The sequence below is a fragment of the Psammomys obesus genome, unplaced genomic scaffold (genome assembly GCF_907164565.1).
Source record: "Psammomys obesus unplaced genomic scaffold, mPsaObe1.curated_primary_1811, whole genome shotgun sequence".
Taxonomy (NCBI): Eukaryota; Metazoa; Chordata; class Mammalia; order Rodentia; family Muridae; genus Psammomys; species Psammomys obesus.
This window is the reverse complement of record NW_026590707.1, coordinates 2359179-2381931: the sequence shown is the minus strand read 5'-3', so window position 1 is coordinate 2381931 and position 22753 is coordinate 2359179. Positions and strand designations below refer to the sequence as shown.

Below are 22753 nucleotides of genomic sequence, written 5' to 3'. Positions count from 1 at the left end.
TCTGCTGAGGAGTTTTCATTGCGTCTAAGGAAGGTGGAAAAGTAAAGAACAGTAGCACTTGAGCAAGAGAGAATGGAAGATAGTACTGAGGAAGCCAAACTTGGTTGAATCTCATCTCCTAGCAGCTTCCCTAGTGTTGAGATACTTAACCCACTCTTATAGGATAGCACTAATCTTTCTATGAGGCCTCATCTTTAACACAATACCCACTGAGTCCCTTACCAACAACACCATATTGAGGAATTAAGTCTCAGCTTGAGATGACCATATCATAATCAAATGAGAGCAAAGCCCACCCTTCTGGATGCCAAGGTTAATTCAGTAAGTAAAAACTAACTTAAACTAACCTAATTTTTCCAGATACCCACGGTAAAAAATGAGCTCTTACTATTAAAGCTTAAAATCTCCACCAGATTTTTTGATTGTTTTTCCTTATTTAGGTCTAACCCAGCTGTGTCTTTAGCACAATTAGCAAACTACTAAGGAAATAATCAATAACATGGATATTTGAATATATATGAAACAATTTATCCGTGAATTCTTGAAACTTATAAAATTGAATACACTTAGGAATAAATAAAAAGTTAAAAAATAGGTGTCGGGGGCAAGATGGCGGCGCCAGGAGGACTCTCATTCTGAGGAGCAGCACAGCAGGATTGTCACAGTGACCAGCAATCAGAACTCGAGGCCATAAAACACAAGTGATTGTGTTTCACAGGTGAGAGGATACCCCACGGAGGGGGATTCAATCAGCTTTAACTCACCCGGCTAAACCGAGGAAGAGATCCCGGTTCCACCAGGCACTTGGTCGCCAGCCCAGAGCTACACCCCAGCGTGATCTGGTCACTGTCCCAGACTAAACTGTGGGGCCACAACACCAAAGACTGGATTTTCCAGTCGAGAGATAACCCCAAGGAGAAGGAAACGATTGGGACCGACCTCAGGTTACCCAGACATCCCCTGGAAAAGACTCGGGTTCCACGGGCACCCCAAAAGCCAGCCCGGACCCAGAGCTGAGACCCAGGCGCCTGCACACAGCCCTGCCTGCGCGCCTGATTCGCCGCCTCAGATAGAACTGTGGGCACCAGGGCTCCAGGCACCAGAGACTGCGTTTTACTGGCAGGTGCAAACCCACAGGGAGGGAAACGGCTGGTCTGATCTCAGAGCACTCAGCCGACACCCCCACCCCAAAAAGGACTAGGGAAAATTACCCAGTTTAGGCAGCAGCCAAGGCTCCGAACGGCCAGAAAGGCGGAACCACAAGCGGGCATCTGTGCCTGTGGGTTCTACTCGCCACCCCAGACAGAACAGTGGTCCCCAAAGCAAAGACTGGGTGTCTCTGGCAAGAGGAAACCCCCAGCGGAGGGGATCATCACCTCTAACGCTTAGGACTCCCAGCACCAAAACACTTCCTGGATTCACACAGACTCTAGGCTATAATGCAGGCAGGAGCGCTGTGCTCTGCCACCATTATTGAGTTCCCCTAGGGCACTGGGACACACAGCTGAATCCTCAGACCTACAAAAGCCAGAGAGCCATTACAGCAGCCCTCAGATACTGTGCCAAGGATCAAACAGTTATCCCTAGCTAGACTGTCAAAACTGTGGGAATCCCTGGTCCTTCAAGAGGGCTGCACCCACAGCGTCTGGACCAGAGCAGTGCCTGCAGCCACCATCCAAGACAGGGACACACAGCTTCTGGTCCAGAGTGAGGCACCCAGCCTTCAGACCAGAGCAGTGCCCCCAGGCGCCAACTCAACCTAGGTGCACATCCTCCAGGCCCAGAGCGGAGCAATCAGCCTCTGGCCCAGAGACATGCTGAGTGCACCTCTCACTTTCTCGGACAGAACTGTGTGCCCCAGGATAACAGACTGAGTTTCCCTGTTGGGAGAAAACCCCACAGCTAGGGAATCAGCAGGTTCTTCAAGAGGACTGTACCTGGAATTTAGTGAGCAGAAGTACACTAAATTTATAACAAGAAACCTAGCAGTGGGGCAGCTGTCTTGAGAACTTCTATGGGTAAGAGGAGATCCCCCCTGCCTAACATAGACCACAGCTACTACTCAGGGCTATAAACCAGAGGTGAGCAGTGGCAACTCCTGAGAAACACTGGCCATACAGTGACCATAACCAAAAAGCAGAGAAGGACACCTTCAGGAAAATTATCTTCCAGCCAAGGGGATACTCCCTACCTCAGGACTCCAGGAAGCACAGAAACTAACAGCCAACACCTAAATCAGCCCAATGGGTAGAGGTCAGCATAAAAGCTCAACCAACAAAAGACAGAGCAATATGGCATCTCCAGAACCCAGCCATCCAGTGGCGAACAGTCCTGGACAATGCAGCATAATAGAAAATCAAGAAGATGACCTTACATCTATGTTGATGAAGAGGATAATAGAGGAAACAAATAAAATACGTAAAGAATTAGTGTAAGATAAAACCAAACAGATCATGGCTATCCGTAATGAAATGGAGGAAGATAAAGACAAGCAGATTATGGCCATCTGTGAAGAAATACGGGAAGATGCAGCCAAACAGCTTGTGGCCTTCAGAGAAGAAATAATTAAATCACTGAAAGAAATCAAAGAGACAGAGTTGAAAGAACTAAAAGAAAAAGAGGAAAATACAAGCAGACAGGTGAAGGAAGTAAATAAAACAACTCAAGACCTGAAGATAGAACTAGAAAAATTAAAGAAAACACAAATGGAGAAAATAATGGAGAGGAAGAATTTAGGGAAGAAAACAGGAACTACAGAGGTAAGCATAACCAACAGAATAAAAGAAATGGAAGAAAGAATCTCAGGGGTAGAAGATACAATGGAAGAAATCGATGTATCTGTCAAAGAAAATGTTAAATCCAAAAAATTCCTGACACAGACCATCCAAGAAATCCAAGACAATATGAAAAGACAAAACCTAAGAATAATAGGAATAGAGGAAAAAGATGACTCCCTTCTCCAAGGCGCAGAAAATATTTTCAACAAAATCATTGAAGAAAATTGAAGAAAAAAATTGAAGAAAAATGGCAAGAGTAGCCAATCTAATATCTGATAAAATGGACTTTCAACCAAAATTAATAAAAAGAGATGAGGAAGGACACTTCATATTCATCAAGGGAAAATTCCACCAGGAAGACATCACAATCCTGAACATCTATGCCCCAAATACAAGAGCACCCACATTTGTAAAAGAAACATTGATAAAATTTAAACCACATATAGATCCACACACATTAATAGTGGGAGACTTCAACACCCCACTCTCAACAAAGGACAGGTCAACAAAACAGAAATTAAACAAAGAAACAATATCTCTGACAGAGGTCATGAATCAAATGCACCTCACAGACATTTACAGAACTTTACACCCAAACACAAAAGAATTTACCTTCTTCTCAGCACCTCATGGAACCTTCTCCAAAATAGACCATATAGTTGGTCACAAAGCAAGCCTCAACAGATACAAGAAGATTGAAATAATCCCTTGTATCTTGTCTGATCACCATGGAATAAAGCTGGACCTTAACAACAATAGAAATAGCAAAAAGCATACACACACATGGAAACTGAACAACATCTTGCTAAATGACAGCTGGGTCAAAGAAGAAATAAGGAAAGAAATTAAAGTCTTCCTAGAACTCAATGAAAATGAAGACACAACATACCCAAACTTGTGGGACACAATGAAAGCAGTGCTAAAAGGAAAGGGAACTCCTACAGTTGATAAACACCTTCAACAAAGTGGCTGGATACAAAATTAACTAAAAAAAAAAAAATCAGTAGCACTCCTGTATAAAAAAGACAAAAGGGCTGAGAAAGAAATTAGAGAAACAACACCATTCACAATAGCCACAAATGACATAAAGTACCTTGGTGTAACCCTAACCAAGCAAGTCAAAGACTTGTATGAAAAAAATTTCAAGTCTCTGAAGAAAGAATTAGAAGAAGATATGAGAAGATGGAAAGATATCCCATGCTCATGGCTTGGCAGGATTAACATAGTAAAAATGGCCATCTTACCAAAAGCAATCTACAGATTTAATGCAATTCCCATCAAACTATCAACACAATTCTTTACAGACCTGGAAAGAAAAATTCTCAACTTCGTATGGAATAACAAGAAATCGAGAATTGCTAAAACAATCCTCTACAATAAAAGATCTTCTGGAGGTATCTCCATCCCTGATCTCAAGCTGTACTATAGGGCAACAGTTATAAAAACTGCATGGTACTGGCATAGAAACAGAATGGTGGATCAATGGAATCGAACAGAAGACCCAGAAATAAACCCACACACTTACGGACACCTGATTTTTGACAAAGATGCCAAAACCATACAATGGAAAAAAGATAGCATCTTCAACAAATGGTGCTGGTCCAACTGGATGTCTTCATGTAGAAAAATGCAAATAGATCCATACTTATCACCCTGCACAAAACTGAAGTCCAAGTGGATCAAAGACCTCAACATAAAACCAGACACATTAAATTGGCTAGAAAAAAAAGTGTGGAATACCCTAGAACTCATTGGTACAGGAGAAAACTTCCTGAACAGAACACCAACAGCACAGGCTCTAAGAGCAACAATCAATAAATCGGACCTCATGAAATTGAAAAGCTTCTGTAAAGCAAAGGACACCGTCATCAAAACAAAGCGACTGCCTACAGATTGGGAAAGAATCATCACCAACCCTTTATCTGACAGAGGACTCATATCCAATATATATAAAGAACTAAACAAGCTGAAAAGCAACAAACCAAGTAATCCACTTAAAAAATGGGGAACAGAGCTAAAGAGAGAATTCTCTGTAGAGGAATATCAAATGGCAGAGAAGCACTTAAAGAAATGCTCAACCTCATTAGCCATTAGGGAAATGCAAATCAAAACAACCCTGAGATTTCACCTTACACCCATCAGAATGGCCAAGGTGAAAAACTCAAGGGACAACACATGCTGGAGAGGTTGTGGAGAAAGGGGAACCCTTCTCCACTGCTGGTGGGAATGTAAACTGGTACAACCACTCTGGAAATCAATCTGGCGCTTTCTCAGACAACTAGGAATAGCGCTTCCTCAAGATCCAGCCATACCACTCCTAGGCATATACCCAAAAGAGGCGCAAGTACACAAAAAGGACATTTGCTCAACCATGTTTGTAGCAGCTTTATTTGTAATAGCCAGAAGCTGGAAACAACCCAGATGCCCCTCAACTGAAGAATGGATGCAGAAACTGTGGTACATCTATACAATGGAGTATTACTCAGCAATGAAAAATAAGGAAATCATGAAATTTGCAGGTAAATGGTGGGACCTGGAAAGGATCATCCTGAGTGAGTTGTCCCAGAAGCAAAAAGACACGCATGGTATATACTCACTCATATAAACATACAATATAGAATAAAACCACTAAAATCTGTACATCTAAACAAACTAAGCAAAAGAGAGGACCCTAACTAAAATGTTCAATCCCTATCCTGAAAGGCAAAGAGGATGGACATCAGAAGAAAAAGAAATTAGGAAACAATCTCGGAATCTGCTACAGAGGGCCTCTGAAAGCCAGAAGAAAACAGGAAACAACCTTGAAACCTGCCACAGAGGGCCTCTGAAAGCCTCTGCAGTATACACTGTCAAAGCAGATGCTGAACCTGATGGCCAACTGATGGGCAGAGTGAATGGAATTTTATGTAAGAAGTGGGAAATAGTAAGAGCTGGAGGGGATGGGAACTCCACAAGCAGAGCAACAGAACAAGATAATTTGAACACAGGGAACTTCCCAGAGACTCATACTCCAACCAAGAACTATTCGTGGAGATAACCTAGAACTCCTGCACAGATGTAGCCCATGGCAGTTCAGTGTCCAAGTGGGTTACATAGTAATGGGAAGAGGGACTGCCTCTGACATAATCTGATTGGCCTGCTCTTTCATCACCTCCCCCTGAAGGGGGAGCAGCCTTACCAGGCCAAGGTAGAGGACAATGCAGCCAATTTTGATGAGAACTGATAGACTAAGATCAGAAAGGAGAGGAGAACCTCCCCTATCAGTGGACTTGGGGAGTGGCATGCATGCAGAAAGGGGAGGGAGGGTGGGATCAGGAGGGGAGGAGGGAGGGGCTTATGGGGGGATACAAAATGAATAAAGTGTAATTAATAAAAAATTTAAAAAAAGATACAATGAACAGAAAAGATTTTTATATATTTTTACATAATTTTTACATGTATCTGATTGTAGTCAGCTTTTTAGTAGCCTCTTTTAACTTTGAAAATAAAAAAAAAATCTCTAAAAAAAAATTGGTGTCTACTTTACAAGTTTAGTTTAATGACATCTAACGGATTCACTTGTGGATCTTAAGATCGAAAACAGGGAGTGTGCTGGCACGCACACAGCTTTACTTTCAGCAGAGGCAGAAGAATCTATATCACTTTAAGGCCAGACTGCACTACACTGCAAGTTCAGTGAGAGTTAAGCAGTAAATGCTTCTCTTAAAAATAAGAAAAGTTTCTTCTAATTCCAACCATCTTCTTGTTTTTAAAAGATGAGTAGTATTCCATTGTGTAGATGTACCACAATTTCTGTATCCCTTCCTCCATTGAGGGACATCTAGGTTGTTTCCCGATTCTGGCTATTATGAATAAAGCTGCTATAAACATAGTTGAGCAAATGTTCTTATTGAATGGTGGGACATCTTTTGGGTATATGTCCAGGAGTGGTATAGGTGCATCTTGAGGTTGTGCTATTCCCAATTTTCTGAAAAAATGCCAAACTGATTTCCAAAGTGGTTGTACAAGTTTGCACTCCCACTAGCAATGGAGGAGGGTTCCCCTTTCTCCACATTCTCTCCAGCATGTGTTGTCACTTGAGTTTTTTTATCTTATCCACTCTGATAGGTCTAAGATGGAATCTCAGAGTTGTGATCTGCATTTCTCTAGTGAGGTAACCCAGAAACAGAAAGACAGGCCTGATATACACTCACTAATAAGTGGATGTTAGTTATATAATATAGGACAGCCTTCTACAGAGCTAAAGAAGCTCAACACCAAGGACGACCCTATGGAGGAGGCTTACATCTCATTCAGAATGGCAAAGAGGATAGACACCAGAAGCAGTGGAAGAGGGAAAACAGGATGGGAGTCTATTATATAGGGTCCTCTGAAAGACTGCATCCAGCAAGGGATGAAAGCAGATGCTGAGAGTCAGGGCTAAACTTGGGGCAAAGTGCAGGGAGTCTTATGGAGGAAGAAAGCGATGGGATTAGAGGGACATCGAGAGGATAGGAGCCCTACAAGGAGACCAACAAAACTAAAAGATCTGAGCCCAGGGGGTCCTGCAGAGTCTGATGCACCAACAGAGGACCATGCATGGAGAGGACCTAGATGCCTTCTCAGATGTGGCTGATTGGCAGCTCAGTCTCCATGTGGATCTCTGAGTGAGGGGATCAGGGCCTGCCTCTATCATGAACTCAGTTGACTGCTCTCTGATCACTCGCCCCTGATGATGCAGCCTTGCCAATCCACAGAGGAAGAGGATCCAGGCAGTCCTGATGAGACTTAAGGAGCTATAGGCAGATGGCAATAGTGGAGAACTTCCCCTTTCAATGGATTAGGGGAAGGGGATGAGGGGAAGATGAAGGGATGGTGGGTCTCAGGGAGTTGAGAGAAGGTGTCAACTGGGATATATAATGAATAAATTGTGAAATAAAATTAAAAAAAATTATAAAGTCCCTAGCCCTTTCCCACCCTGAGAGTTTATAGACCCTAGGTATGGAGAGCAGCTGAGGAATTAAACTTAGACTGGGTAGAGAAGTTTTGCAGCTGTGCAGGACTGGCATGAGATCATTGGAGGAAGAGTGTTTTAAAGTCTTAGGATGAGAGGAGACAGACATTAGAATACAGGATCTCTGAGAAACAGATTCCTTATGACCAATATGCTCTCAGCTCAAGAGATTTCACCAAAGTACAAGAGTGAAATTCAAGTAGACCAAGATATACTTCCAGCCACCACAGAGAGCATAGCATCTTGGATAAAGAGAAACTGAATTGTGAAAAACATTTAATGAATTAGAAAACGTAATTAAGCAGTATTTGTGACAAGACAGAGTTATATGAACTAAAAGTGAAGTAGAGAGGTGGTCTTTAAATGGAGGCACACAGTAAAGAAAATGTAAAGCAGTGGTTCTCAACCAACCTAATGCTGCGACCCTTTAAGACAGTTTCTCAATTTTATGGTGACAGCCCCACCATAAGATTGTTTTCATTGCTACTTCATAACTGTGATTTTGCCATTGTGAATTGGAATATAAATATCTGTGTTTTATGATGGTCTTAGTTGACCCCTGTGAAAGGTCGTTCAACCCTCAAAGGGGTTGTGACCTATGGGTTGAGAACTACTAAAGCAATGGGAAAAGGTGGAGGACACACAGGTCAAATGCAACGAGGTTGACACATGATGAAATAGCTAGGAACTTGCAAAGCTCCCTTTCTGAATGAAGTTGAGAGGTGTATCTACAGAGAAGGAATTAAAACGTCCTCGTTATGGTGTTATTAAAGGTAAAAAAAAAAATGCAAAGCAATAAGAACCTATTTATTTACAATGGTCATGAGCTTACTTGCTTGGAAAAATATAGTATAAGCAAAAATTCAGTTCAGTTTTCATATTTGTATGAATTCCCCTTGAAAATGGAGAGGATTAAGCAGGGTTTCAGTGTACTTGGTGAGTAAGACAAAATAAGAGAAAAGGAAACATGCTAACACTGAGCTATTTCTCCAGAAACATGGCTGCAAAGCACAAGGTGCTGAGAAATAAAGTGGGGGAGTGCTCAGCTCTAAGCACACCATTTATGCCATCTCTATGAGGCTGAGAGCACACTGTGGAACAGGGAGCACAAAGAACTTAAGAGTCAGAAAGCACTAGAACAGCTGTGAGATATCTTCTTGGTAAGACATAGCTTTTCCAATCAGAAACTACAGCAGTTGTGGATGACTGCACTGGTTTAAACAAAAATGGGCTTTTTAACAACCACACATGAGGAACAAGGACACAGTGAGCCCTACCCCTCACTGTGGAACTATTGACTACTGACACATTAAGAGAAAATAAAATATTGTGATCCCAACAACACATTCCAATGTGTATTTCCCAATCCATTTGTAACACAGATAACTCTGGTTAAACTAAATATTTCTGTCTTTTTCTCTCTCTGTCTGTCTCTGTCTCTTTCACATATACAAAGTCACGAATCTGGAAAAGTAATTGGTAGTGGGCAGTGAAACAGGGATTGAAGAGAGATAAGAGTAAATGAAGACAGTACTCAAAATACATTATATACATTTCTAAAAGTTAAATAACAAAATTAGCTGATAAAGAGGAGAGAACTGGATAATAAGAAATTAGTGATAATAATGGTGAGCCATGGAAACCAAGATAGCTAAGCTAAGGTGAGAGACAGACATAAGTGATTTGAGATTAAAACAAGTTGAGTAGATCCATTGAAACAAGTACTAGTGAAGTTGAAAACTTGGTGGATTCAAAGTTCCAGAGTAACTGAGCTACAAAGTTGGAGGCCATAAATGGAGATGCTTGAAATGGAGAATGATAATAAGAACAGGATATGACCACTGGGTAAATGGAACAACGAGTACACAGCACACATTAGGTAGAGGAAGTAAGAGGCTGTTATTTTGGCAGGAGTAGAAGGAAGATCAAAATGGTTAATCAGATCCTAAAATAGTCACAAAGAGAAGAGTTCACTGCAGTCACAATATATACTGAGCAATATTTTCTTGTGCATAATTTCAAAGAAAGAGGGAAGGACAAAAACCAAAATACACTAAAAAGGAATCAGCATAGAGGGCCAGTGGTATAACTGTTTTCAAGAATGTGAACTCCTCAGGTGGACTGTGATGGACTTAGTAGCCTCAGGGAAGGAATCAGAGCTGAGTAAGAACAGGAAGGTTTATGTATGTTCATAAAAGAATATGCTAATTTTTGACACAAAATGTATGAACACAGGCACTGAGAATAAAATGAAAAAAAAAAACATGTGAACAAACAACAACAAAAGCCAAAAAGTCTTAGCACTTACAAACCTGCAATGCAAGCAAGAAAGGTAATATAAAAGTGGCTAATGAATGAAAGTGTATTTTACAGCAAGTTAACATTTTGTAAGACATTTTGTTTTACTAAGAAATGATTCATTAAATTTTATTTTTAACGAGGATGCATATTCATAAAAGTGGTGCAGAAATCCAAGTACTTTTATATATTGAAATATCATGGTGACGACTATATACTGCAAACTAGTGTGAATCGGAGATCAAATAACAAAGTATAAGGAGTGTGTGTGAGGAAATGTAACGAGGAAATGCATTTCTTTACATGACAGCAAATCATTCTCAAAGGGAAATAAAGAAATCTGAGCAAAATTCACTGTTTTGGGGTTTTAAATCAGAGAAGAAAACAAATGAGCACCTGTCTGCTCTTCTGGGAACAAGCAGTTACCTGAGCTAACGCGGCATCCCGCTCTTCTATCACTGCAGTCATTTCTTCTGCAGTTATTCTCTTTTTACAGTCCTTGGTCTTGTAGATTCTATCCACAATTACAGCTCCATTCTTCTGAATAGCTATCCCAGTGTCTGCATTGTTTATTCTGTTCAGTAATTCCTGTAATGTCTACCAACACCATTATATGTTAGTCAGACATGAGGTTTTAATATATTTTATTTAATATAGGGTTTTAATTAATAGGCACATGTGAATTGTAAATTGACTGAGTGAAGTTATTGAATTTTCATATTGCAGCAAAGATGTACATTATTAGTGTGTCAATTCTTCTTTTCCCCACATCTTAGTTCTTGAAACCCACTCAATTGAACTTAAGCCTCTAAGATATAAGACTGACATCAAGAAATCTCCTCAGAGAATGGCTTACCATGTCATTTTCTTCAGGGTTAATATTTTCTAGCCTAGAAAAAAGGGACACAGAAAGCCTGATCAGTAGCATTTCTTTAGTGAGGCAAAATGAGTTCGCTTTTTAAATCTTTAGAACCTCAAGTAATTTCATTCGACTAGTCTTTAGAGTCAACCATGACACTGAACATATTAAAGTGGCACCTGCTCGACTCCATCTTTCAATAACGCTCTCTAGCTTCTGCTCTGACTTCAGACTGTTAAGTTATTAATGTTTACTGCTATATATGACTACAAGGATCAATTGTTCATATGTGTTTAGATGAAGAAAGTTCCCTAGTGATAGAAGCAGTCTTTCTCATCATATTTATTCCTGTTCTTTCAATTTCTATCAGAAACTATTTTCTTTCTTTTCTTGGATACTGTCAGTTGTAAAAACAAAGCAAGCATTTTTGTTACAAAGTTTAACTATACTCCCTCAAAAGCAATGACAAATAATTACACTAAATTAAATCTGAAAGTGTATTGCTGCATCTGTTATACAAACATACCAAATATACAGACTAAGCAAAATTGGACCATATTTTAGATGACTGTTTTTTTCATGTTTATAATTTGTGGAATCATCCAATTGAAAGAGAAAGACAAATTTTCTCTCCATAAATGCATTTTCTGATAAGAATTGTTTACTGAAATGCTTGTTATTTGGAAGAATTGAATAAATGCACTAATGGTAAAGACATTCTAAGTGATATATTATAGGAATCATAATTTAGGCAACGATTAATTCAAGTAAATTAAAAGTTAAACTGTGATGAATATTAGTAAATGACAGAGATTTATAAATAATTGTGATTATTTTTAAACTGTACTAAAAAGTTTACAGATTAATCTCCTTTCTTCTGAGACCCTACCCATAGTTGTTCTTCTGGGATCTAATATTTAGCACAAAAAGGATAAAAGTAGAAAATAATAAAGACAATTGGTAACTATGCTACAGATTGTTCTAAATGTCACAACTAGGTAAAACAATAAAACAACTAAAATAACGGGAAAAGTAGCTATTTTTAAACACAGAAATTTAACAGAAAATCCTGAGTGGAAAAATCTGTTTGTATACCCTGGCACACGAGGAGTCAATAGGAAGACCTAGTGACCCTAATTATACACAAAGAGCAGCTCTCAAGCATCTATTAGCTGCTTCAAGTCACATCTCCAGAAGAACAAATATTCTTGTCTTTTACAGACTAAATAAATAACATTTTCAAATGTACTGTTTAATGAAAGCATGTTTGACAAAAATTTGAAAGTAACCAAATGTTTTGTACCATTTCAAAAGCATAGGAGAAAACTGCAATAGAATTTTTGTACTTATAGCCACAGTGAAAATACTTAAACCTTGGTAACATTTACTAGTTAGCTAAAAAAGTTTCAAATGGAATCATGTGCTACAAAATAGCTCAGTTGTTAAACTGTTCCAGGTGAAATCAGACTGAGAGCTCCTCACTGCAGTTTCCAAAATAAAATCAGTTTATTTAAAATTTTCATAACTACTAAGCATAAAATTAAAATGTGAATGGCTAGACGATATACATTTAAATTGGCAGACTTTTGGTAATGTTTAAAAGAGTTTGATAACTATGGCAATAAGCTTATATTTTGGCTTCAAAAATAGTATGAATCCAGATGAAAATAATAATATAGGTATGCCACCCAATTTATATATCTGATATAATTAACAGAACACAAAGAACTTGGGATTTCTACATGTTTACAGCTGTTTGGGGGTGTTGCAATATGATATATTGTTACTTTACGAAGAGGGAAATAAAGAATGTTTTAAATTAAAAACTCATCACATTTTAGAAACATTTGAGTTAACCAAATTTAGTATTAAAATCCATAGCTAGTAATGAACCATTTTTAAGTTAAAACTGATTCATATCAAAAGCTAAATAATTATCAAGTATGTGAACTTATCTCTCAGACATTAAAGAAATTGTGTGACCAGTCTTAATATGTAATGATTTTTAATTTGCTAGTAAATAAACTTGATCTGTATTTAGTGAATCTTGTGTGTTAGTTCTAACAAGCTGAGAAGAGGTGAACAAAGCTACTGAGCTTTGTTTTTCGTTCTCAACTGTGTTTTATTATTATTGTTGTTATTAACTATAATTAATCTGAGTATGTTGATATTGAAAATTTTGTATATGTTCACGGAAATGTAATATAAACTTGGAAAAAGAAAAGGCTGCTTTTTCTCTTTTGCATAGTAAGTCTTGCAGCGAATGTGTTTTTCACAGACATCAAATGGTAATAACATCAATTAAACTAAATAAAACAGGAATTAGTAAAAATTTTTTGTTAGGAGGCAGATACTAAATATTTTCGGATTAGTTTATCTTCTTGGTCTTACCTCCTAAATCTTGCCTTTGTAGTATTAAAACATATAAAGACAACAGGCAAGTATAATGGTTGTGCCTGGATTGCAATGGTACTTTATTTGCAGATATAGTGACAGATTGGATGTATAAAATAATTACACTCTCTTCCTGACATTGAGTATTGAAAAGTGAGATATTTTCATTGTTAATGCATTATAAGATGCAAGTCAATATATTTGACATAATATTCTGAACTAGATCATTCAATATCTGGCTAAAGATGAAGTAAGAAATCAAAATTATTTTCAGAAAATCAAACTGAAGCCTTCAACAAATAAACTATGTACTGTATCACTTACTGTCACACCAAAATTAGATATCCTATCTTTTCAAAAGATGTATTTTAAAACTACATAAAATATATAAGGCCCTCAGTTTTATATAAAAATAATTTTAGGTTAATAAAGTTTACTAGAAGTATGTATAAACAATTTCTGGTTTAGTTAAAGATTTCCAGTAATGGATATTATATAAAATATAGCCAATAGACAATACATTATACCTCAATAATATAGGGCTTACAACTATAAAAAAAGAATCTTAACCACTTGTAAACTCAGAGTAATGCCTACTACAGTCTAACTTAACATAGTTATGATAATTAGTTAAGAATTTTGCTGAAGTAAATGTTCATGGGCTCAGGTTTCAATTGATTTCCTATACCATGCAAATTCTGACTGACAACTTTGCAATCTAAGTGAAAAACACATGCATGAAATGTCACATTTCTAAAGTTATCCCTTGATACATCAATATTACGTCTTTTTTTTCTTTTCTGAAAGTTAGGACAATAGTAAGAAGCAAAACAATGACCTCAAATGATAGAGTTTGTGATCCAAAAACTACAAATAAAAACATTTGAGCCTAATAAAATATTCCGCAGATATAAACAAATTTACTTTAAAATATATTTATGTAGGGAAAAGCACTAGAATAATTACACGATTCTGTAATAAAAGATAAGAGCTGAAGGGGTGATATGATTTTAAGACAAAAAAGATTCAGACATAAAAACTATATAACACTGGCAAAAAAGATATACACATAAATGGGACAACACAATCAAGTCTACACAAACCCACATGCATATGACAAAACCGCTTGACAAAAGTACAAGTAAAAACAAAACAAAACAAACAAACAAACAAAACACCACCAACAACAAAAATCCGGGTACAACAACGGGCTTCACAATCAATGGTAATGGAATGAGTACCAGCATATAGAAAGACAGTAATAACAAGAAGGAACACACCCTAAAATGGACTACATATTGTCATGAACTGAAACTGAACTGAACAGTTTGAAACTGAACTGTTTTCCATAAGCCTCATTGTAGTGAGAATTTTCTGTTTCTTTAAAAAACACAGAAATGTTATGGGAATGTGTTTTTGTTTTAATCCAGGTGTGGGATAGGAGGCTGCTACAGATTGTCCACAGCAGCTGACTGCGATTTGCTCTGCAGGGGCATGATTTTGCCAGCTGCAGATAGTTTCTGCAAGTCTATGCCATTTGGAATTCTGGGAGCTCCTAAAAGGGTATATAATTTGTGAGCTCCCAGAGGAGATGTGATGGCTGCTGTTCCTCCTCCTGCTGCTGCTGGTGGTTGTGGTTTGTCAAGTGGTCAAAGGCAGAGAGAAAGAGGAAGTTGAATATCCTGTCAGCGAAGATCAACCCTACCACAAGGAACTTGATGCCCCTAATCAGTGGGAAGTATTCTAATGATATTGACATCCCTTTTTTCCTCTAACCTTTTTCTCCTACATAGCATTGGAGGGTGGGGTGGGGGCTGGAAGGGTGGAATAAGGGTAGAGAAGGGTGGTATATAAAAGAAATCAATGAAGTAGCCAAAAAGTCTGACTGGTATTTTGAGTGTTGATTCCTCCCAGATGGATTTGCAGCAGCTGTGGAACCTGTAGGTAGAGCCTTACTCAGGTAAGGCACTAGGAACAGAACTCCAAAGGCTATGTTCAAGACCCTGTTCCTTGAACTTTTTGAGGCCTAATCTGCAGCAAAGTGACTGGCACTGTTAAATGCTCCTATGTTAAAGGTAGAGTTAGCCACTCTTTATCATCAAAGTACTGAAACCTAGTGAACCGTGAGCCAAAATAAACTCTTGAATTCTTAAGTTGATTCTATCAAGCATGGTAGCCACTGAGACACAAGTCACTAATAGAGAACTTTAGTGCAAAGAAGTGGGTTTGTCACTATGATAAACTTAACTTGAGTAGTTTTTGGAACTACTTTCTGGGAGCATTATGCAAGAGTCTGAAGATATAAACTGCAGTGACTCAACAATGCCATTTAGTATTTAATGGGTGATTCTGGTAGGAATATAAAGATTATATAACTAAGAGAAATGCGTGCAGTGAAAGCTAAGCTTGTGAAATTTCAGGCTAGGACAGGATTCTACTGATATTTGAACTATCAGCCATTTGTGTTACCACTGGATAGAGAATTTATGCCTGAGCAGATTCTGAAAATCTGAGCCAGGATAATTATTTGGTGGAGAAAATATCAAGATGGCATAATACCCAGGCAATAGCATAGTCATTGCTGTCTACTTTTAGCTGGGTTTACTGCAAGAATCATGAACAAAAGGCAGAAGAATTGAAAAACACAATTTGGCTAGAAAGAGAATGCACATAGGGCAGGGGTGGGGAATGGTGGGGTAAAAGGTACCAAAAAGCACATGAGACAAAGTAGCTAAAGTTGTTGAACAGATTAGCACCATTAGAAATGTTGTGGACTTTCCACTGAAATAATAGGAAAGGTACTTCATAAAAAGATCAGTATCCAGAATGAGAGCCTCAGGGGTACCCTGCTTAGACTGAGCCTCCTAGAAAACTTGGGTCTCCTTATAAAACCTTGACTTTCACTATACAGATCAGGCTGTCCTCAAATTCACAGATATCCACCTGAGACTCCAGGATTAAAGACATGCGCCACCATGCCTGGGTCTAGATAACTTTTGTTGGAGTTCAGCCACCCCATCAATCAGGGGGCTAAGTGGGCTAGCAATAGAACTGGTGTCCTCCACATGATACTGGTTTTACAAAAATTCAAAATGAGTTCTGAGATTCTTGAGTATTGTGGAGCTATTTCTTCAGAACTGAAACATTCCTTCCTTAAGGGAGGCAGAGAAAACTTGGGAAGTCAATGAGACTTACCGGATTCATAGATCCTCTCCTTTAAACTTTAGAAACAGTACTGACTATTAGAGAAAGGAGATTCTCAGAGAAGCTAGGTACAAGCAAGATGTACAGAGAGCTCTAGGAGTGTAACTTTCTTTTTTGGATTTATCTTTTTTATTATTTTTATATTAATTACAGTTTATTCACTTTGTATCCCACATGTAGCCTGCTCCCTCATTCCCTCCTAATCCCACCCTCCCTCTTTCCTTTATCTCCTCCCATGCCCCAATCCAAGTCCACTGATAGGGGAGGTCCTCCTACCCTTCCATCTGACCCTAGCCTATCAGGTCTCATCAGTACTGGCTGCACCCTGCATAATCTTCCTCTGTGTCCTGGCAAGGCTGCTCCCCCTCAGGGGAAAGTGATCAAAGAGGCAGCCACTGAGTTCATGTCAGAGACAGTCCCTGTTCCTATTACTAGGGAATGCACTTGGATAATGAGCTGCCATTGGGTACATCTGAGCAGGAGTTCTAGATTATATCCATGAATGGTCCTTGGTTGGAGTATCAGTCTCAGAAAAGATCCCTGTGCCCAGATATTTTGGTTCAGTTGGTCTCCTTGTAGAGTTCCTGTCCTCTGCAGGTCTTAATATTTCCCACTTCTTTCATAAGATTCCCTGTACTCTGCTCAAAGTTTGGCTAAGACTCTGAGCACTTGCTTTGATACATGTGTAACTTTCAAAAGTCATTATCCATGCTGGGGCAGGCTTGTTAGTTATGTAGCTGTCTTTGAGTCACCATGGTTTTTTATGCTTATATTCACAACTAACACCAAGAAACTGATAGGTTCACTAAGCAGATGGATGGAACAGTTTCTTTGATTTGTAGCCAGGGCCCTACCAGGGGTGAATGGACATTTATGCACATTTCCTAGGAAAAGTTATGTAACCTAGAGGCTTGGATCAAGATTTCTGAGAAACCTTAAGAAGCTATGACATGTACCTGCTTTCCATCTTTGCAATAAGGTTCAAGGAGTTCAAATGAAAACCTATGTAGGTAAAGACCATTACTGTATGAACCCAGAATGCTGGGAGATTCCAAGAACATCAGATATCTGCAAAAGAAAGCTGCAGGCACTGAATGGGGACAGCCCATCAGAGGCATGTGTGTTGCTAGCTGCAGGACTATTGTGATGGTTAATACTGAGTGTGGACCTAACAGGATCTAGCACCACCTGAAAGATCTAGTGTCATCTGGAAGACTAACCTCTGTGAATGCTATAAGGCACTTTCAAGACAGGCATAAGTGAGGTGGTATGACCCAGCCTAAATGTACCCTGTTCCTGAGCATGAGGTCTCTGGCTGAATAAAAAGGAAAAGGTGAGGTAAACATCAGCATTTATCTTTTTTTATATGCAAACTGCCGATATCATGTGACCAGCTGTATTCTGCTCTTACTTTCTCTAAGATAATAGACTATATCCTATCAAACTATAAGAGCAAATAAAGTCTTCCATCTTCAAGTTATTTTGTCAGGCATTTCCTTCACAGCAATTAGTAAAGTAGCTAAAATAAGCATAAAGATAGGATAAAATGAAGCCCATTGGAATTCATACCATGAGACCATATGACCATATGAACTCTGAGCTTCAAAATTTAATGTTTGCCCAGCAAGGTATAAGTCTTACTTTTTCCAGTCTACTCCTGCCATTCCTCTGATCCTCCCTTTTGAAATGAGAATATTTATCCTCTGTGAACTGTAATTCTGTAATTAGTAACAACTTATATTATGTAGGCCCTAGTTTATATATGTGAGGAATCAGTAACTGAATTTCAGAGACCCTGTGTAATTTGATCATTCCACAGGTAAACATCTGGGAAGCAACAAACCTAAGCTTCGAGGACACATCACTGGATCCCGAACCACTGCTCTTACTACACTTCCTCTCAAATAAAGCTGTATGTAGCACATAATATAACTTCTATAAATTAATTTTATAGATAAACCAATATACCACAAAGTACCTATACTTGTAGATAATTGGGTTTATAATTTAAACAGATAAACAAGGAGATAACATTTGGAATAACATTTTCTTATTTGTTAAAACTGTGATTGAGTATAAAAAAAGCTGCTAATCATTATTAGTAAATAGAGAAAAGAAATGAAGCCCTCAATGAGATAAAATAATCCAAAATGAAAAAAAAAAACTGCAAGTGAGAATGCAGAAAAATGTGAGCTTATATATTATTGGTAGGAACATAATTCAAAACATCAATTATAGAGGACGGTAGTGAAGAATCTAAAAAAAATTAACTACGCATGATCCAACTATTTTCAAATATATATATATATTTTTTTTTTCAAATATATATATATATATATATACAAAAATGCAATCAATATACCAAAGATAACTACATTCCCTTGCCTATTGTGGAATAATTAATTCACAATAGCCAAGATATATAATACCTGATGTATTTACTTGCAGCTAAAAAGATAAAGAATATCATTCAGGCTGTTACTCAGTTTTCTGACACGCTGACTAAATACTTCAGACAAGACAATCAATTGATAAGAGGCTAAGGTTTATTTTAGCCATAATATCAGAGATTTCAGGTAAAGGTCATATAGCTCTGTTGCTTTCAGGTTCCAGTGAGGTAGTCCTCGACAGCAATGAGCATGTGTAGGTGAAAACTGCTGACCCTGTGGTAACAAAGCATAGACAGCCTCCAGGTGGGTTCACTAGTAAGGGGAAAAAGGGGCTGTCTCTGACATGAACTCAGTGGCTGGCTCTTTCATCACCTCCCTCCTGAGGGTGGGGCAGCCTTACCAGGCCACAGAGGAAGGCAATGCAGCCAAGTCCTGAAGAGACCCCATGAGACCTGATAGGGTAGGATCAGATGGAAAGGGAGGAGGACCTTCCCTATCTGTGGACTGGGAGAGGGGCATGAGAGGGGGTAGGGAGGGAAGCTGGGACTAGGAGGAGACAAGGGGGGCTACTGATGGGATAACCACCACATACAAATATATCCTTTACAACGTTCCTGATACCACACAGAATTTTAAAGGTATACCCACAGTTTTAATGACATTTCCATGTGCTTCATACGTTCAACTGCTTCATCTCTCTCCTCAAGGGCTAACTGCAGTCTGCACATAACAGCTTCATCACGTTCTCGCTGTGCAAAATACACTTCTTCAACCAAAGCTACAAAACAAGAGAACTCAAAATCAATTAAGAAATAGAGGAGAAATAAATAAATATTGACTGTGGTATCCTCTATCACAATAAAAACTCAGAAATCAACCAAATGTCCATCAAAACCAACAGAAAAGGACACATTCAGAAAGAAATGCCACCTGCATTTGACATGAATTAACTATGGAGATGCAGACAAACAGAAACCCAATAGCAAGTTACGAACTGGAGCAACTCCACCATGCACAACAGGACAGCCGAACAATCACTGAGAGGGGACTGAGCAGTGCACATTTGCACAGAACAGGAAGCATCTCTGATGCAGACTACCTATAAATGACATTCTTCATTGAGAACTGTGATGTTACCTGAAATTGACTTTTCCTAAGTATAATTTTGATACCTTGCAAGTATCTTTAAATAATACAAAATATTAAGCAACCTGATCTTAGAGACCTACAGAGCTGTCATAAATTTTATTTAAACAGACAAACCATAAACTTAAAAATATGTAAAATATTCTTTAATTTATAAAGTAGTAGGTTCATGCCATGTTATATATTGGTAAAGAAAAATACTGAGAATAACCTACAAGCATCACTTTATTAAACCAGCATTAACTGCATTTCAAACATCTGTACTTACACCCACAGATCATTGTACTCCTCATCCCTCATCAAAAACTTTTCTGCTCCAAACAAGAGACCAACATAGAAAATGACAACCAATCAAAACGAAAAGTTGTGGATCCCAGTCTCAACAGTTAAAACTACAGAACAAGTCCTACATCTAAGGCTGAGGGAACACTGTGAAGGAGGGACATAAAGACCATGAAAGTCAGAAGAACAGGAAATTTGCTCTGAGATTGTACTCCTGGTATTACCAAAAGCTACCCCCACCCAAATCTCACCAGCACAGCTGCCTAACCATGTCCTCCATTAATGAAGTTGAAATAAAAAGACATTCTCATTTAAAGGGATGAACCCACAAACAGTAAATGCAACTAAATGGAAGTGAGAGAAAATTTTCAAACAGACAGTAAAATAGTAAAAAGAAAGCACACACACACACAAAAAGACAGAAAACTCCTGTCCTGTTCCTTGTCTTCTCCTACTTCCGATGTCTATCCTGTTTGTCCTTCTGAGTGAGATTTCAGCCTCTTCCCTAGGGTCCTCTTTGTTGTTTAGCTTCTTTAGGACTATAGATTTTAGTATATTTGTCCTATAGTATATGGCTAATATCTACGTATAAGTGAGTATATAGCATATGTGTCTTTCTGTTTCTGGATTGCCTCACTCAGGATGAACTTTTCTAGTTCCCACCATTTGCCTGCAAATTTTATGATTTCTTTGTTTTTAATTGCTGAGTAGTAGTCCATTGTGTTACTATCTGTAATAGGACAGGAGCCTTCCACAGAGGGCCTCTGAAAGCCTCTACCCACCAGGGTATCAAAGGAGATACTGAGACTCATAGCCAAACTTTGGGCACAATGCAGGAAACCTCATGGAAGAAGAGGGAGGTAGAAAGACATGGAGAGAACAGGAACTCCACAAGGAAACCAAAAGACCCCAAAAAACCTGAGCCCATGGGGGTCCTGCAGAGACTGATATTCCAACCAAGGACCATGCATGGAGAGCACCTAGATCCAGTGTAAGTTCCCTAATAAGAGGGCCTGTCTCTGACATGAACTCTGAAGCTGGCTCTTTAATCACCAACCCCTGGGGGGTGCAGCTTTGCCAGGCCACAAAGGAAGACGATGCAGCCATGCTTGATGAGACCTGATAGGCAGGGTCAGATAGAAGGGGAGAAGGACCTCCCCTATCAGGGGACTAGGGAAAGCAAATGGAGGAGAAGAGGAAAGGTAAGATTAGGAAAGGAGCTACAGCAAGGATACAAAGTGAATAAACTGTAATTAATTAATTAATAATTAAAATAACAGAAAAACAACAAAATGGTAAATATCAGTGACTATAATAAAATATCCAATCACCAAAATGTTCTCAGTATAGTGAATGGGTGTGATACTATGTCAAAAGACCAATGATCAAGATCGCTTCAAACTAGGTTATGACACAGGGCTGGAAAGTTAAATACACTCTTGGAAGTACAGCTGTAAAGATATATTGCTGGGCTTGCCAGCTAAAAGCAAATCACTTCTGGTGGTCTTTATAAACAGGTACCTGTTGCTGTATATCATCTACAACTAGATGTGCTAACTTGTTCAAGTAAGGAGACAACATCTGGATTCACTGCTTGACTGACTTTTCAATAGAAAACTTCATTCAGCACAATCTGTTTTCTGCACAGTCTAGATTAAAGAGTTAAAGGAAGGTGTGGCAGGAAGTACCTCCCATTCCTCCAGAGACTCAAAAATAGTTTTGGTTCACTATTTCCCATGGGCGTACCTTCAGGCTTTTCAACCATAAAGCCTCCACTCTTCAGGTCAGGGAGCCAATTTGGGAATTCTGCCAACTTCTAAGTATATCTATCCCAATTACATATTCTGAAACTTGGAAGGAATATCACAGAATGAGTTCAAGGACCCACTATTGTAGGTCAGACTTCAGCCGAAACTCCACTAATAACCCGACGTTCATAATCTCTTACTCTAACTGGAGGGCCCTAATGCTTCTAGAGTTCTCACAGAATTAATGTCAATTCTGACCCAGTATCCACAGACGCATAACAATATGATTGTCCCTCCCCCCCCCCCAGGGCCCAGTCACCCCTGTAAAAGGCCTTAAGTCCCTCTGGGGAAGGATGAGAGAAAAAAAATAACAGGAAAACTCTTGGGTATATTATCAAGATCCTTCCTCAGGGGTACGGGCAATCCCTTCCATCAAGGGGTTCTGGGTCTGTAAATTCTCTCAAGGCTGGAGATTAGTTCTCTCTTGCCATGATCCAATGTAGCTGTAGCGTTAGTTATTTAAGAGTTTTTCTAGTTACAGAGATCAAATAAAATGCAGTAGGCTTCTTATCTATCACATTCTTTGAAACACAATCAGTGATCAGTCAGTATCCCGCCATAAAAATCAGTTGGCCTCTGCTACCCATAATGATAACCATGAG

General features: G+C 38.8%; 1 protein-coding gene across 6 annotated transcripts in view; it reads right to left on the bottom strand.

The window, feature by feature from the left end:
• The window catches only part of Mipol1 (mirror-image polydactyly 1), a 321451-nt gene that overhangs the window by 224802 nt on the left and 73896 nt on the right, over positions 1-22753 (bottom strand). For 5 of the 6 annotated variants that reach the window (XM_055608715.1, XM_055608720.1, XM_055608718.1 and 2 more), the window contains exons 5-7: positions 19564-19693; positions 10925-10958; positions 10495-10665 (exon numbers count right to left, since the gene is read on the bottom strand). In XM_055608715.1, coding sequence (XP_055464690.1) covers positions 10495-10665; positions 10925-10958; positions 19564-19693 — 335 coding nt within the window. The remainder of the gene's footprint in view (positions 1-10494; positions 10666-10924; positions 10959-19563; positions 19694-22753) is intronic. The other variant, XM_055608719.1, reaches the window with a different exon arrangement.